The sequence below is a fragment of the Elgaria multicarinata genome, chromosome 1, assembly GCF_023053635.1.
Source record: "Elgaria multicarinata webbii isolate HBS135686 ecotype San Diego chromosome 1, rElgMul1.1.pri, whole genome shotgun sequence".
In the NCBI taxonomy this organism is placed as follows: Eukaryota; Metazoa; Chordata; class Lepidosauria; order Squamata; family Anguidae; genus Elgaria; species Elgaria multicarinata.
Window position 1 is genome coordinate 122,071,671 of NC_086171.1, and position 14,438 is coordinate 122,086,108.

At 40.1% G+C, this 14,438-nt stretch overlaps 1 protein-coding gene across 1 annotated transcript; it reads left to right on the forward strand.

Moving 5' to 3' along the window:
* The first annotated feature begins 943 nt into the window (after positions 1-943).
* On the forward strand, positions 944-11,454 carry LOC134404925 (retinol dehydrogenase 8-like). Its single transcript, XM_063135934.1, has 6 exons — positions 944-1,406; positions 3,661-3,826; positions 5,561-5,736; positions 7,377-7,470; positions 8,424-8,607; positions 11,009-11,454. Exons 1-6 carry the CDS (start codon positions 1,310-1,312, stop codon positions 11,243-11,245), a joined length of 954 nt encoding a protein of 317 aa, XP_062992004.1. The 5' UTR covers positions 944-1,309; the 3' UTR covers positions 11,246-11,454.
* Positions 11,455-14,438: the final 2,984 nt, after the last annotated feature.

The window sequence follows — 14,438 nt, forward strand, 5'->3', positions numbered from 1 at the left end:
TTCTTAGGTAAAAGGGTTGGATCCAGACTAAGGTCCAGCAACTGGACTAGTAGAAGAAGACTTCCCTATATCCACCTTCCATTGGGAGCCTCACTAGCACACAGACCCCATACGGGGGTTTGAGGGATCCTGCTGAATAGCATGAGCTGTTGTGCGGGCAAAGAGGGATCGCCAAAAATCAGGCTAAGGCACCTTCTGTCAGTAGAGCCTTGACCCTCTATGTAGCATTTCTAGGAGGCTGATGGTCTCCTATGGGGAAGTCCACTTTCTTCCAGCCCTGTTTCATGTGCCTGTGAATAATTTGCTCTAAAGAGATCTTTTGTGACTATAGAACAGAGTTCTAAACAGTGGTTCTAAACAGGCTAAAAGCAAGAACTCTAATTTACAGGGGGGTTGGCAGCACTGGGCCTCGGACACCATATTACAGTAGTACTGGTCTTTTCTGTTGGGTCTAGAACTCCCATCATCCCGGACTATTGGCTGTGCTGGCTGATGGTCATGGGAATTTAAATTCAAACACATCTTGGGAGTCGGGACACAGGGTTGGGAACCACAGCTAATCCAACATTTGGTTTCTAACACTGGCCAAACGAGATAGCTCTAGAAGCTCACAGCAGGGCATGAAACGTTTCTTCCTAGCATGTGGAACATAAAGATGTACTGCCTTGGAATATCTTGGTTCTCTTTAACTATCATAGATAAAAGCTGTGATAGACCCATCCTCCAAACCTTTGTCTAATTAAAAATTAAAAAAGGAAGCAAGAGACCACCACCACTACATTTTGTAGAACGGAATTCCAGAAGTGTACTGCGTGAAGTGTCACTCATTCTAATGCATATCAACTTTATTGAGTTAACCAAATCTATGAGAAAGGGATGAAAATGTATCTCTGGCTAATCGCTCCACCCTATTCATAATTTTAATAAGCTACTGTCATGTCCCCCATGCCTTAGGAATCCCGTATTCATGAGATAGCATTTCAAGCATTATGTCTTATTCAGAAATTGAATTTAAAAACCGATGGAATATTGAAGCCAAACTTCCTAACAATGCATCATTGGTCCAGATTATATAACCATAGTACATAATCATACATAAGCTTCTGCTTTTGTTTATCACTGTCCATATGGAGATTATCCCTTTAGCTCTGTAATGCCTAGGTATGCATCTTTAGATTTGCTGACTCCTTAAAAACTTATGGATAAAAGCATTCAGAGTTGAGAATGTTAAGCTCTTGTCCTGCAAAGCTACAACGCTTCCCACAGATCTTCTGAAGGAGACTTGCCAGTTTCTCTGCTGCCATCCATAATGCCTCAAAAAACTGTACTTATTACAGGTTGTTCTTCGGGAATTGGTCTGGCATTAGCTGTCAAAATGGCCGCAGACGAACAGAAAAGATTTAAAGGTAACACACATGTGCTTTTTAACATTGCTAAATGTTGCTGATGGCTATGATGGATGGGTGGGGATGATGAATGTTGTAGTCAGAAAGGCTGAGCTAGAGTTAAAAGTTTTACACTTCATGACCTGGCAGTACTTAAAAACCATCTGTTCAATTCCTCCAGCCCCTTTCCCACCACAAGAAGTTTACACATCGCTCTAGATTTCAGGAAGAGTTTGAGATCTTACAGCTGCATTGCTGGCAATTGATCTGAAATGTAACACGATCATGAGAATATTCTGAACCTGAACTCTTTAAAAGGAGATATTCTGAATCATTTTTTTCAGAGCTAAGAAGACCAACTCCGTCTACACTGAACAAGTCTTCCAAATCTTAATTCTATTACTTGACTTAAAAGAAACACAGTAAATATAGCTTTAATGAAATTAGGACTTGTTGGTGGGGGCAGAGGTGGGAGGACATTCGTCACAGTTCTTGTCTGCAACTTCAATACATACGGACAGGGGAGGGAATAGATCTTGTTTCCTGAATTTGCCTACTAAGGTTAGGGAAGGAAAGGAAGCTCTCGTGCAAGCACTGAGTCATTGCTGACTCTTGGAGGGACGCCAGCTTTTGCTGACGTTTTCTTGGCAGGCCTTATAGTGGGGTGGTTTGCCGTTGCCTTCCCCGGCCATTATAATATTGAACTCCTGAAGTAGTGACACTAATTTCTGGAGACCATTCTTGATTACTGGGTTGCAACTAATTTCATCTTTCTCATAGGGGCTCTGTTACGGCTATTCTTTATTTCGTATATTTGTAGAACACCTTTAACAGTGCTCAAGGTGGTTTACAGCAATAATTCAAATCAATTCATATAGCCTTTTTTAAAATCCCCAGCGATTAAAAACACACTATTACAATAACTCAGAATAAAGTTTTCCATAATAATATGCTGCGATCTAATTGCATTCTCTCTCACAGGTACTACCTAATAAACACATCTCCAAACAAAGGCAAGGACAAGCCACCATTAAGCAATTTTAAATCCCACTGATCTCCATAGGAGAGATTTAGGGTGTAATCCTATGCATCTTTAGATGGAAAAAGTCCTATAACACCCAGCATGTCCCAGCCAGCTGGAAGTTGTAGGATGTTTTTCTGTCTAAGCCCACATTGGATTGCAACCTTAATGTGACATAAAAGCGCTTAATGTTCAGCGGCATACATATGTTGTTTGCTTGATTTCACTATGATTTACATTCTGGTTGTACTTCTGATTCCAGTGGCCAAAGATTTGCTTTTAATGAGTGCCTGCCTGCAACAGATCACATCATTACCTTTTTTTTTTTTAATATAGTTTGCTTTATCTATAGTATTTTGTTGTATAGCTTTAGAAAAAGCAGTTTTAATGGTTTATTTGCTTGTTGCAGAATAGTCATCTGCTCAACTTGAGCATGCTCAACACTTGTTAACATTTTTTTAAGCTCAGTGTTAAGCAGTGGATCTTTTTTACTTTACAAGCATTTTAGTAAATTCGTGTATTAAATCAGATCAATCTTATTTACTCTGATTTACAGAACCTGGGATGATTCTAACAAAAAGGTAAAATAACCTCTAACCTTTAGTCCTCTGACGGCAATGACAGAACAATCCAAATTAATTTCACAAGTGTTCTGAAGTTTGGATTTTCTGATCACAATCCAGTTTAGTGTGCAAGGTTGCAATCCTATACCACCTTAACTAGGAGTAAGTCCCATTGAATTCAGTGGGATTTACTTCTTAGTAGAGATGGATAGGGTGGCACTTCCAAAATGCTACAACTCATTGGTTTCATTGGATTGTGGCCATGCTGGGTTTAAAAAAAAAAGTTTAAATCTAGGGACTCTTTCAAATTGGAGATAAAGGGTGCAATCCTATGCAGAGTTAGATGGGGGGGGGGAGTCCATGCTGTCAGGGATATGCTGGGAATTGTAGCCCTTTTTCTATGTAATCATACATAGGATTGCACCCAAAATTGGATATTTATGGCCTTAGTGCAGGGCTAGGCAATCTGCTTTCCTCCAGATGTTTTGGGTTACAACTCCCATCAACCCAGGCCAGCATAGTCAATGGTGAGAAATTATGGGTGTTGTCATCCAGAACATCTGGAGGGCACCAGATTGCCTATACCTGGCTTAAGAGTATGGACCTGAATGCTTTAGTAATTAGTGTTGTAGTTTTCATAATTCTCAAAAGAAAGCCAGTTTACAACTGCTCTCGGTTGTTGTTTTTACAGTGTATGCTACAATGCGGAGCCTGGCCAAAAAGGACAACCTTATAGAAGCTGCAGGCAATGCTATTGGAAGCACCTTAGAGATCAAACAACTGGATGTATGCAGTGAAGAATCTATTAAAATGTGTATCAGTAGCATTCCAGATAAGAGGATTGATATCCTAGGCAAGTAATTGATAAACAAGCAGAAGATAGATTGTATTATGTATTTTAAAGTACCCTTTTAAACTAATTATTATTTAATTACATTTCAGTAGATATGTATCTAGTAGAGATTTCAGAAACCCACGTTTTCTAAAACAGGGCCTTTTCTGCAAATGTATTTATAAAGTCAACAATACATCTTTAATCATATCTTTTAGCTTTACACCAATGTCCTCATTCTCACTAAGGCAGCAGCAGGTATCGTGTGGTTCTCTGGATGTTTTGCCTACAGCTGCTAACTTCTCTTACTATTGGCTATGCTGGCGAGGGCTATTGGGCGTTGTTGTAGACCAACATATCTGGAGGGTCACAAGTTACCCATCCCTGCCCTGGGGATTTATGTGTGGTATAATCTAGCTATGCTATCTACTGTATATCCCCAAAACACTATCAGGGTATGCGTGTGTCATGTACTCCACCTACACTATATTTTTACGACTAACCGTGTGTAACTTTTTCTGCAAAGGTTAATTCCTACAGCTGTAGCCTAAAATGGATGGCATGATGGTGGAAATAGCTTGGCTGCTTCTTCCAACCAGCTTCGTGGGGTGGGGGCAGAAGCGCCTCTGCTACCACTTCCACCCTTCCATTATCTTCTACTCCAAATGTGTATAAATACTGAGAGCATTGGGGGAAATAACAAGGAGATGCTTCTGTCCTTTCTGAAGCCAGGGATAGGCAATGTGGTGTCCGCCAGATGTTTGGACTACAACACCCATAATCTCACACCATTGAGTATGCTGGCTGGGGCTGATGGGAGTTGTAGCCCAAAACATTTGGAGGAAAGCAGATTGCCTAGTCCTGCTCTAAAGCCATAAATATCCAATATACTTCCACCCCCTCATGGATGGCGTCATCTTTCCCTATATCTGAACTTGACAAGGGCATTACAGCCAGATCTTCCAACCGCCAGCCCAGTTTCTGGCTTCAGAGAATTAGGAAGGTAATTGCCTTGTCTTAAAACATCTCTCTCACACTGTTCACAATGATATAAAGTAGTGTATTATATATTCTGAACTTCTTTGCAACATGCAAAGTTTCCAATATAGGACCAAATTGTAACCTAGGGGTAGGCAATCCAGTACTCCAGATGTTTTAGACTACAAATCCCATAAGCCCCAGGCAACATGGAGATTATTATTTTTATTTGTTTGAAGTATCTATCGCTTTTCTGAAACCCACCATGCAGTGTCAAAAAATACAAAATCAGCTGAAAACATAAACCATTTTTTTAAAAAACCCATTAAAACCCATCAAGACAATTTTTAAAGCCAAATTAAAAAGATGTGTCTTGACACCCTTCCTGAATGGAGAGAGTACGGACCAGTTGCAACTCCAAAGGGAGCACATTTCAGAGTTTTGTAAAGACATGGGAAAGTGAGCCTTTTCCTATGTTCCCGACAAGCATTCCTCTGCAAACAGGCCTCTAAAAACGGGCTTCTAAAGGGCCTCTCCTGCTGATCTTAATAACTGAGCAGATTCATACCAAGTCTGAAATTGTAGTGCAAAATATCTGGAGGGCACCAAGTTCCACTCCCCTGCTATAACTGAAAAATAAGCTCCATCAAGAAAGAAAGCAACCATTCATCTGTTAATTTATGCTGACCATGCTGCTACCTTGGAAATTTGTTGCCGAGTCCAATAGTTCAAAATGTGAATTACCAATTGTTGCTGCCATTTCTCCCATTTATACAGTAAGCAATGCTGGCGTAGGACTCATTGGACCTATTGAATGCCAAACCATTGCAGAGATGCAAAACGTGATGGATACAAACTTCTTTGGGCTGGTCCGACTGCTGAAGGAGATTTTGCCTGACATGAAGAAAAGAAAGAGTGGCCACATCGTCATTATTAGCAGTGTCATGGGAATACAAGGCAAAATGATATATTACATATAATTGCTTACGGCAGTGTGTTTGTAGTTCAAAGGGCTGTCCGACCCTACAATTCTATCCCAGTTTGAGTGGTGTAATTACCTTTGGAACTGCCCTTTACCATGGCACCCATGTTGACCCAGAGTTAATTCTGTCTAAGCTAAAGCTTTGCTAATCGTGAAGCATCTAGCACCGCTTACTCCTGTAGCAGGAAGTTAATTTTATGTTTCCCTTATTTTCCTTCCTCTTTTATTCAAGTGAAAGGATTATATGATTTTCATCAGCTTTTGTTTGTGTATGTGTGTTTAGGCAAGGAACAAGAGTAACTAATAATTTAGTTTTATAAACCACTGAGCTGCAATTTGCAATGTTGGATCAAGAACAAGGTCTGCTTTGGCAACCCATTATTTGTGGCACTGTGACCCGGGACACGGTGTCAGTGCAATCAGATGCAGTAACAGTACTGGACTGGACCAGGGATTTATGGGGAAGCAGTGGCAAGACTAGAGATGAGCTTATGTTTTACAAAGTTGCAAAATCTGTCTGACTGGAGGTGGCAGAGGGACAAAATCGCAAAGCCTCTTTCAAACACCTTTCACCCACCTTAAAAACTGGTGTTTGTCCTTCACCTTACAGGCTTGATGTATTGCAGTGAACCACTACATAGCATTTGATAGCCAGCAGAGCAGAACAGACTCTCAAACCAGGGTGCCGGTATAGTTATCTCAACTAACTATAGTTTCCCTCATAACTTTGTATTAGCCATAGGACAGCAACACCCATTAAGAGTGCTGTAAAGGGAATGTTAGTCTGACTTAAGTCCCAGTCATTTCAATGGGTCTACTCCAAGTAGGACTAAAATGGGATACAACCCAAAGACTGCATAGAACAAAATAAAGTAGTGACCTACTGATGAAATGCAGGGATGCAATTACTGCTGGGAAAGAAAAGTGTGGTTGTATGCTAAAAACCACACTTTTTACAAGCAAAAAAATGACCCGGTTCGCATGCAATGGTGGCAAAATGTGGGCCAATTAATTTGCCAGGTTGTGTGCCACGTGCAAGCTACTTCAGTACGATTGTATGTTGTTGTGTGACATGTGAACACGAACATTATGGGTTCTTGGGTTAGACAACCCAAAGTTAACCTATAATTAGTCCTTGTGTTATCTTTGAGTTGTTAAACCCATGGCTTCCATGTTCACACGTCAAAGAGCAACTTACGATCAGGCAGTTTGGAGGCTGCATATTCAAATTGGAAGTGCCTCATGCACAGCACAATAACGCAGTGAATCGTGAGTTAATTAACTCACGGATTTGCTGCTGTTATGTGTGAATGGGGCCAGGCTGTTCGGATATCATGCGAAAGTTTAGTGGCCAAACCACGATTTAGCATATGAATATGCCTAGCCTTCTCCCAGTCTTGTTCACCTCTCTTGCCCCGCCCCTCCTGCATATCCAAGAGGAGGAGTTTGGAAACTTCACGTTTTAGTTAACCATGGCTTCCAAACCAGGATCTGGAATAATTTAGTGTATGTTAAACAAGAAACCTTTTCCTGATGGTTTCATTGGCATAAATTCAGGGAAACTAGGGTATATTAAAGTTAGCAGGTCACCAATGTTTCTGTCTTTTTTATATAGGGATTCTATTCAATGATGTTTATGCTGCATCTAAATTTGCAGTGGAAGGATTCTGTGAAAGTTTAGCCATACAAGCACTCAAGTTTAAACTTCAGTAAGTATTGGCCTGGCTCATGTATAACTTTAATTTTAAAAAGCTATTAAGCATGGAGACTACTTGCTTCAATGATGGCAGCTAGTTAGCAGATTGAGCCAACATCAGTTATATAGGCACAAAAGGATTCTTACAAAAGGTTTCTTGCTTTCTCTGCAAAACAATGAAGAGAGATAACTAGATAACAAAAAATTGATCTGAAGTGTAATAGCTATTACAGTCTTCCCCAACCTAGTGCCCTACAGATGGGTTCAGATTACAACTTCTATTCTCCAGGTAGCTGGGGATGATGGGAATTATAGTCTAGCACATCTGGAGGCGACCAGGTTGGGGACGCCTGATCTATTGAAATGTGAAAGACCATTTGGTAATGTGTTGGGGGCGTGGGTTTCATTTAGACATGTGCACCACGTGGAAATACAGATATCCTGTATCAACTAAGATCATGTCATGCTTGCCTCTGACCATGCTTTCATATGAAATAGGTTTTTTTTGACTGAATTGATCCACTGTAAAAATTTAGCAAGGATATTTCATTCTCAATTGTTTAACAACCAAAGTAACAAAATGTTACTACTGTCCTAAATTTATACTGCTGAAAAGAAGGAAGGTTGGGATAAAAGCCAGGAGTGGATTTTTGTGTGGAAGGACTATGAGCTGCATTCCGTTCTGGTACTTAAAACAAGTTCCTGGGATCAGAATTCTTAAAACGCTACATGTATTTGTTTTGCACCTGAAGGTGGATCTTAAGGTTCTAGTAAAAGTCATTTCACAATTCTGAGGTCTTCCTGCCCCTAGATTAAATGATTAAACTAAGCACTATGGCTTGCATCTTGGCCTATTTATGCACAATTGCTCAGCATTGAGGGATGCATTTACCCATCCATCTCTTCCATATAGCCAATGACTTACATGGATTTTTCTTTCTCCCCACCCCACCCCACCCTAAACAGACTAACTTTAGTAGAACCAGGCCCAGTGGTTACAGAGTTTGAAAGGAAGGTTTTTGAAGAGGGAATGAAAATGGATCTTTCAGCCGCAGATGTGGAAACAGCAGACATGTTTGTAAATATTTACCTGAAAAATTACAAGCAAATTTTCCAGACTCTGGGACAAACTGCCGAGGACATAGCGGAGGTAAATATGTTAAAAGGATGTTGTGATATTTAAGGGTGGGGTATACAATAACACTCTTATTGCTGGCCAGGATTTGGACAGAACAACTTGCAGCTGCTCAGCCTGTGATCTATGCAGTATCTGCCTCTCCAATACATCTGGAGTTTGCTGGGTCTCAGCCGCCTATGCTGATGTGGATGAGGGCAGCGTCTGCGCAGTGGACTGCTTCATTGGATCATGACCTAAGAATGTAATAGCTTCTTCCTTGTAGGAGAGTAATCGTCCATTTAGAACTGCAACTTTCTCCAACTTGTCAAAAGCTAATGAGCAGCTTAAGAGTATCATGTTCCATCATTCTATCGACCTAACTGGTGAACCTGCAATCCAATTAAAGAGGAAAAGGTGATATCCAAGTCTAAAAATACCTGGGCTTATGAGAATCTGATCATTTGAGGAGTAACATTTTAGAAAGCAAAAGTGCAGCCAGCTCTAAATGTAACCAGTGAGGGGCCAACCGCCCTGCGCAACATTTATCTGAGCATCCAAGGCTTAGTACTGAAATCACTTGCATTACCAACTCATGCTAAGACTGAAGACATCCAGGATGTTCTAAAGCAGAGGTAGGCTGAAGGTAGATCTCCACAGACATTCTGGACTTCACCCACCGGTGTACCTGACTATTAGCCATGTTGGCAGGGGATTATGGGAGATGAAATCCAAACCATCTGGAGATCTGATTTTTGCCCAGCCCTGCTTTGAAGCAGTGATTCCTGAACTTGGGGATAGCTGTGAGAACAGGTACAGCTATAGAGGGCATGCATGTTGGCCACAAGAATGGCCTCCTACCAACTGCTAAAGTGATGTCTCCCTTCTCTGGATCCTATTGTCCCCAGGTCCTGGGAGAAGGTATGATTTCAATCAATGGTAGTCTTGCTCCTTGCCACACCTGATGCAGTCATTTTCTCTGATTCACCCTGCCACTTCCCAGTTCTTTTATTAGCACGACTGTCCAATGTTGCTACATACCCTATTTCTTTGATTCTAAGACACACTTTTTCCCATATAAGCATCTCTAAAAATGGAGTGCATCTTAGAATCGTGGGTGTGTCTTAGGTATTTTTTTTTCCTGTTGGTGGTACTGAAATTAGTGGGCGTCTTACAATCGATGGCGTCTTACAATCAAAGAAATACGGTAGCTAGAATTCAGTGACTGAAATTCTCATCTTGCTACCAGGAAGTCAAGGATTCTACACTGTATAAATTGCAGATAAGGTAAACATGCACACACTTGAATTGATTGTTTTCAGAGTGGCTAGCATGCTTGCTTTTTAACATTTTAATATGATTTCATATAAATATTAAATATGATTTATTTATTTATTTTATATACCACCCCATAGCCGAAGCTCTCTGGGCGGTTTACAAAAGTTAAAAACAATTATTAAAAACAAATATACAAAAATTTAAAAGCATAAAAAGAGCAATATCCATTCAAAACAGCTATTCTGGGGTCAGTTAAAAACTCAGCATATGTTAACTGCCTGGGAGAAAAGTCTTAACCTGGCGCCAAAAAGATAACAATGTTGGTGCCAGGTGAGCCTCGTTGGGGAGATCATTCCATAACTGGGGGGGCACCACTGAAAAGGCCCTCTCCCTTGTTGCCATCCCCCAAGCTTCCCTCAGAGGAGGACCTTAGATGTTGAGCGTAGTGTACAGGTAGGTTCATGTTGGGAGAGGCGTTCCATCAGGTATTGTGGCCCAAGCCATGTAAGGATTTCATATAAATATTAAATATGATTTTATATGGGGTGTTAGGTGGAAGTTTTATGAATGGCACCCATTAAGATTATGGAGCAGTATAGAAATCAGAAGAAGTAGTAGTCTATACTTTTTGTATTTCAATTTCCTCTGAACACAAGGTTTGAATTTTCTCTCTCTCCCACCCCCACTACTGAGCATATATGCCAATTTGAGGTTAACACTTCATGCATCTGATGGAGTGCATTTTAATCCATGAAAGTTATGCCATAAACATTTATGCCACAGAATATTTGTTGGTTTCACTGCAACAGACTAACACAAACTACTCCTCTGGAAACTGAGCAGCAGTCTGAGATAAAACAGAGTTGATGACCCAGTTCACATGTCGTACGTAGTGTACGAACTGGCATGATGTGGAAGAAATTGTAAGCTTCTTCAGTAAACCCACATTATTCCTGAAACAGCTTAAGCAACTCAAAAAGCAATCATGGGTTAAAGCACTGATTATATTTCCTAAAGTTATTTCCCCTTCTTGCATTCTCTTCTCCCACTTCCAAATCTATTGATATAATTTTATTCTCAGGCTCGTGTGATTCCAGAATGCTTATTGGTATTACTGGTTCGCACAACTTACAATGCCCAATTCTTTCATTTTTCACAGCATACAGTAAAGATAATTCTGGCAGAAAACCCACCTTTTCGGCACCAGACCAACACCTTATACACTCCAATTACGACACTGAAGTATGCCGACCCAAATGGAGACCTGCCTATTGATACCTTCTACAAAATGGTTTTTCAGCATGATAAGATCTTCAGCGCAAGTCTTAACTTCATTAAATTGCTGAGATGGAAAAGCAGAAAGAGCTTTGACTTAGGAGGAAGATCCTCCCAATGAAGAGGGATTGCAGTGGGCTATTTCTGATGTTTCCTATGTAGAGGCGCTTTCTGTATAGAAAACACAAAACAAATGGTGCTGACTGAACCTCTGTTTCAGAACACAGTATTTCTAGATAATTCTCCCCACCTGAAGACATCAATGTTTCTGATCCTCCATCACCACCACTTTAGTTTGGTAGCTCCTCTCATGAACATAAACGTGTCATTCTGACCACCTGCATGTTTTCCCAAGGAACACTTTCATCTACTTGGAAATTGGAGGAAAAGAAGTCTATTGAAAATTCAAATTGATTCTTATAAATCCTTTACGGTTTAAATGCTAGTTTCTAAGTGCAACAGAATCAGGTGGTAAAGCTTTTCCTGGATTGTACTATTTCACACTATAATGGGGTGGGGAGGGTTGTGCTTTGTTTTTTCTCTCAGTGCATAAACAGTTATTTGCATAGAAAAGGAGCATCTCAAGAAGGCATTTTTTTAATTAGGAGAAAAGTCCACCATGCCATTCTTCCCACCATCAGCTTGTATAGTCCATGGAAAGCTTTGCCACTTGATTCTGTTACATGTATAAACTGGTCTTCTATTTAAGCTATTCAGTGTCCACTTTTTTATCACTTTAACACAGTTTTAATGTATACAGTGCTTTTATCCTTGTTAAAATGATGTACGGTTGGCTCACTACCCCTCTTTTCCAGATTGAGAAACAACTGACTTGCCCAAGTCTGCGCACTCATGAGTGACACAGGATACCAGAGAGTTGTCCTCTCCTCTCCACCCCTTCAATGACAGCTTTTTCTGGAGTAGGAGCCTATGAAGAAAAGGGTTTTAAGCTTGAAGCGCACACATTAGGCCCTTTGGATCCCTACTTTCACCTACTTACTCAATACAACCCTCTCATAGGCACACCACACTTCATTGGTCTATTTCTGGGGTAGGCAACCTGGTACCCTCTCGTTGTTTTGGACTCAATTTCATATGCCTCACTCCCAACATACTATCAACTTTTCAAGTCACACTTTCTCACTTGCTCCATGGAGCTATTCTGAATATTACTTCTATGCACACACCATCTTCGCATAGGTTTTTGACGATTTTCTATTTGCTGCCTCAATTGAAAGTACAATCACACTGTTCCCCTGTGGCACAGATAATAAGACCACTTCGCACACAACAATGTTGATAGAAATCCACTTCCACATTGGATTTTGTATGAATCCCTTGTTCTTATGTGGATATTATTCACTATGTGTACATCAAGGGTGCAGAACCTCTTTCAACCCAAGATTGAATTCCATTTCACAAGAACTTTTGGAGGCCACATTTTGGTGGTGGATGGTGCTGAAGACAAAAGTAGTGGGGCCAAAAATAACTTAGAGCTATTTCAACCTTTTGGTATGGGTTAAAAGCTGCACAAAAGCTCAGGAATTACAAAAGGGTCAGTGGGTGAGTGAGGGCATCTGAGGAACCACAGAAGGCCTGGATTACCCCCATACCTGAGATTCTGCATTTGGAAGCTGCAAATGGCTTCATGGCTTGCGTGAAATTTCATAGTGATTTGTAGCCACCAGCCGTTGCACCAGAATGTGGAGAGAGGTACTTGCAGTACTCATTAGCCCTTGGATGAGCATCTCATTTACACCTGCAGTTTTTGATACAGTAAATGCTTTTACATTTAGACCTCCTTAGCTGGATTAGGAAAACTGTTTAAATTATATTCTTAATACCAATACTTCCCAATTACAGAGTACTATAATATATACATTTAGTATAATCCCAACCATCAAATTAGCAAAGATGAAATGTGACCAGTAGTGTACTAAAGATATTTACTTATGAAAGATTTCTAGTTATTTTATCCAAGTATGAGTATTAATCCTGCAACTGTCATTTCTAACTACTTAGAATTCAGAAGAAAAATAACTGTTGATTACTTATCCCAAATTGTGGCTTTATTTTTCTTTAATTGTAGGGGATATGCAGTAGCTGAATAAAGCAATTAAAAAGGCAAATTTCCTGTATATAGGGGCAACAAAAACAAGACAGGACTTCAAATATCAGTGGCTCTTGAGCAGACAGATTGCAATGCTAGGCTGGGTAATATTATTCCAGAGGAAACACAAGTTAACGTTTTGAACTTACTTTGTTTTTTAAAATAAGATGAACCTGTTTTTCATAAAAACACTATACAATAATACAAACTGACATTAGGGGAGATTCCTAGGAATAACATGCTACAAGGCTTATGTGTCTCAAATATAAAACATGGAAAAGTATGGAAAAGTGTCCTTACTCCCAATAAGGACACTTTCACACATGGGAACAATATAGTTACCACTTACAACATAATTGCATGGGGGCTGCTGTACATGTCAGGCTTTTTGTGAAATGGCGCTCTCTGCACTAACCCTTCCCATGTCACTAGCACCCCTCACCTGCTATTACAAACTCTGTTGTTGCTGCTTGGGGAAAATTATTAGAACCACTAATATGGAGCTACTTTTCACAAAATGGCCTGCCACATGAAACACCCACATACTGTAGTAATTTTGAGTAGTAGTAGTAGACAAGAACCTTTTGTGTGTGAAATAGCCTACTTCATCCCAGTAATCAGGGCAAAGCAAACCACTGTCTACAGGAAATTATGCCAGAGTGGAATTGTAAATGCTATTAGCCTGAATGGTTCAGCAGAAAGCACGATCTAAATTAATGTTAAAATAAAGCATTCCTCTACCTGTTGTTTGTGCAGCATATGCAGACTGGATCTCTGTATAATTTAAGGTAGATAACTGTTTGCACTGTTAGTTAAAAATAAAGGATACAACTTGCTCAGTGATGAGTCTAGTTTTAATAAGTGGTAATATTCACATGCATTGCTTCTATAAAAAATACCTTGTACTGGTTGCATACCTTTCAATTTTAAAAGCACATTTACACAAAGGTGTATGCAAGGTAGGAAACATACAAAGCCAATAGAGAAATTATTGTAACATCATTAATCATAATTTGTAACCGACACGTTCTCCAAAACGCTCAAGGTGGGGTAATGGATGTTGCCACCTCCACCACCAATTTTATCCTGACAGCAGTGCTATAAAGGAGGTTAAAGTCATCGTGACTGATGCACAGGGCAGAAGAGTCACCTCATGGCTTTAAATCTACATTGAAGTACTAAGCACATTTATTTGATAATAAAT

What these genes read in the sequence shown, in the direction of transcription:
- LOC134404925 (XM_063135934.1), top strand. Translation starts at nt 1,310, where the DNA reads ATGCCTCAAAAAACTGTACTTATTACAGGTTGTTCTTCGGGAATTGGT. An exon ending in CGAACAGAAAAGATTTAAAG is followed by an intron (nt 1,407 to 3,660) that starts GTAACACACATG and finishes TTGTTTTTACAG; the next exon opens with TGTATGCTACAATGCGGAGC. An exon ending in CTGCCGAGGACATAGCGGAG is followed by an intron (nt 8,608 to 11,008) that starts GTAAATATGTTA and finishes CATTTTTCACAG; the next exon opens with CATACAGTAAAGATAATTCT.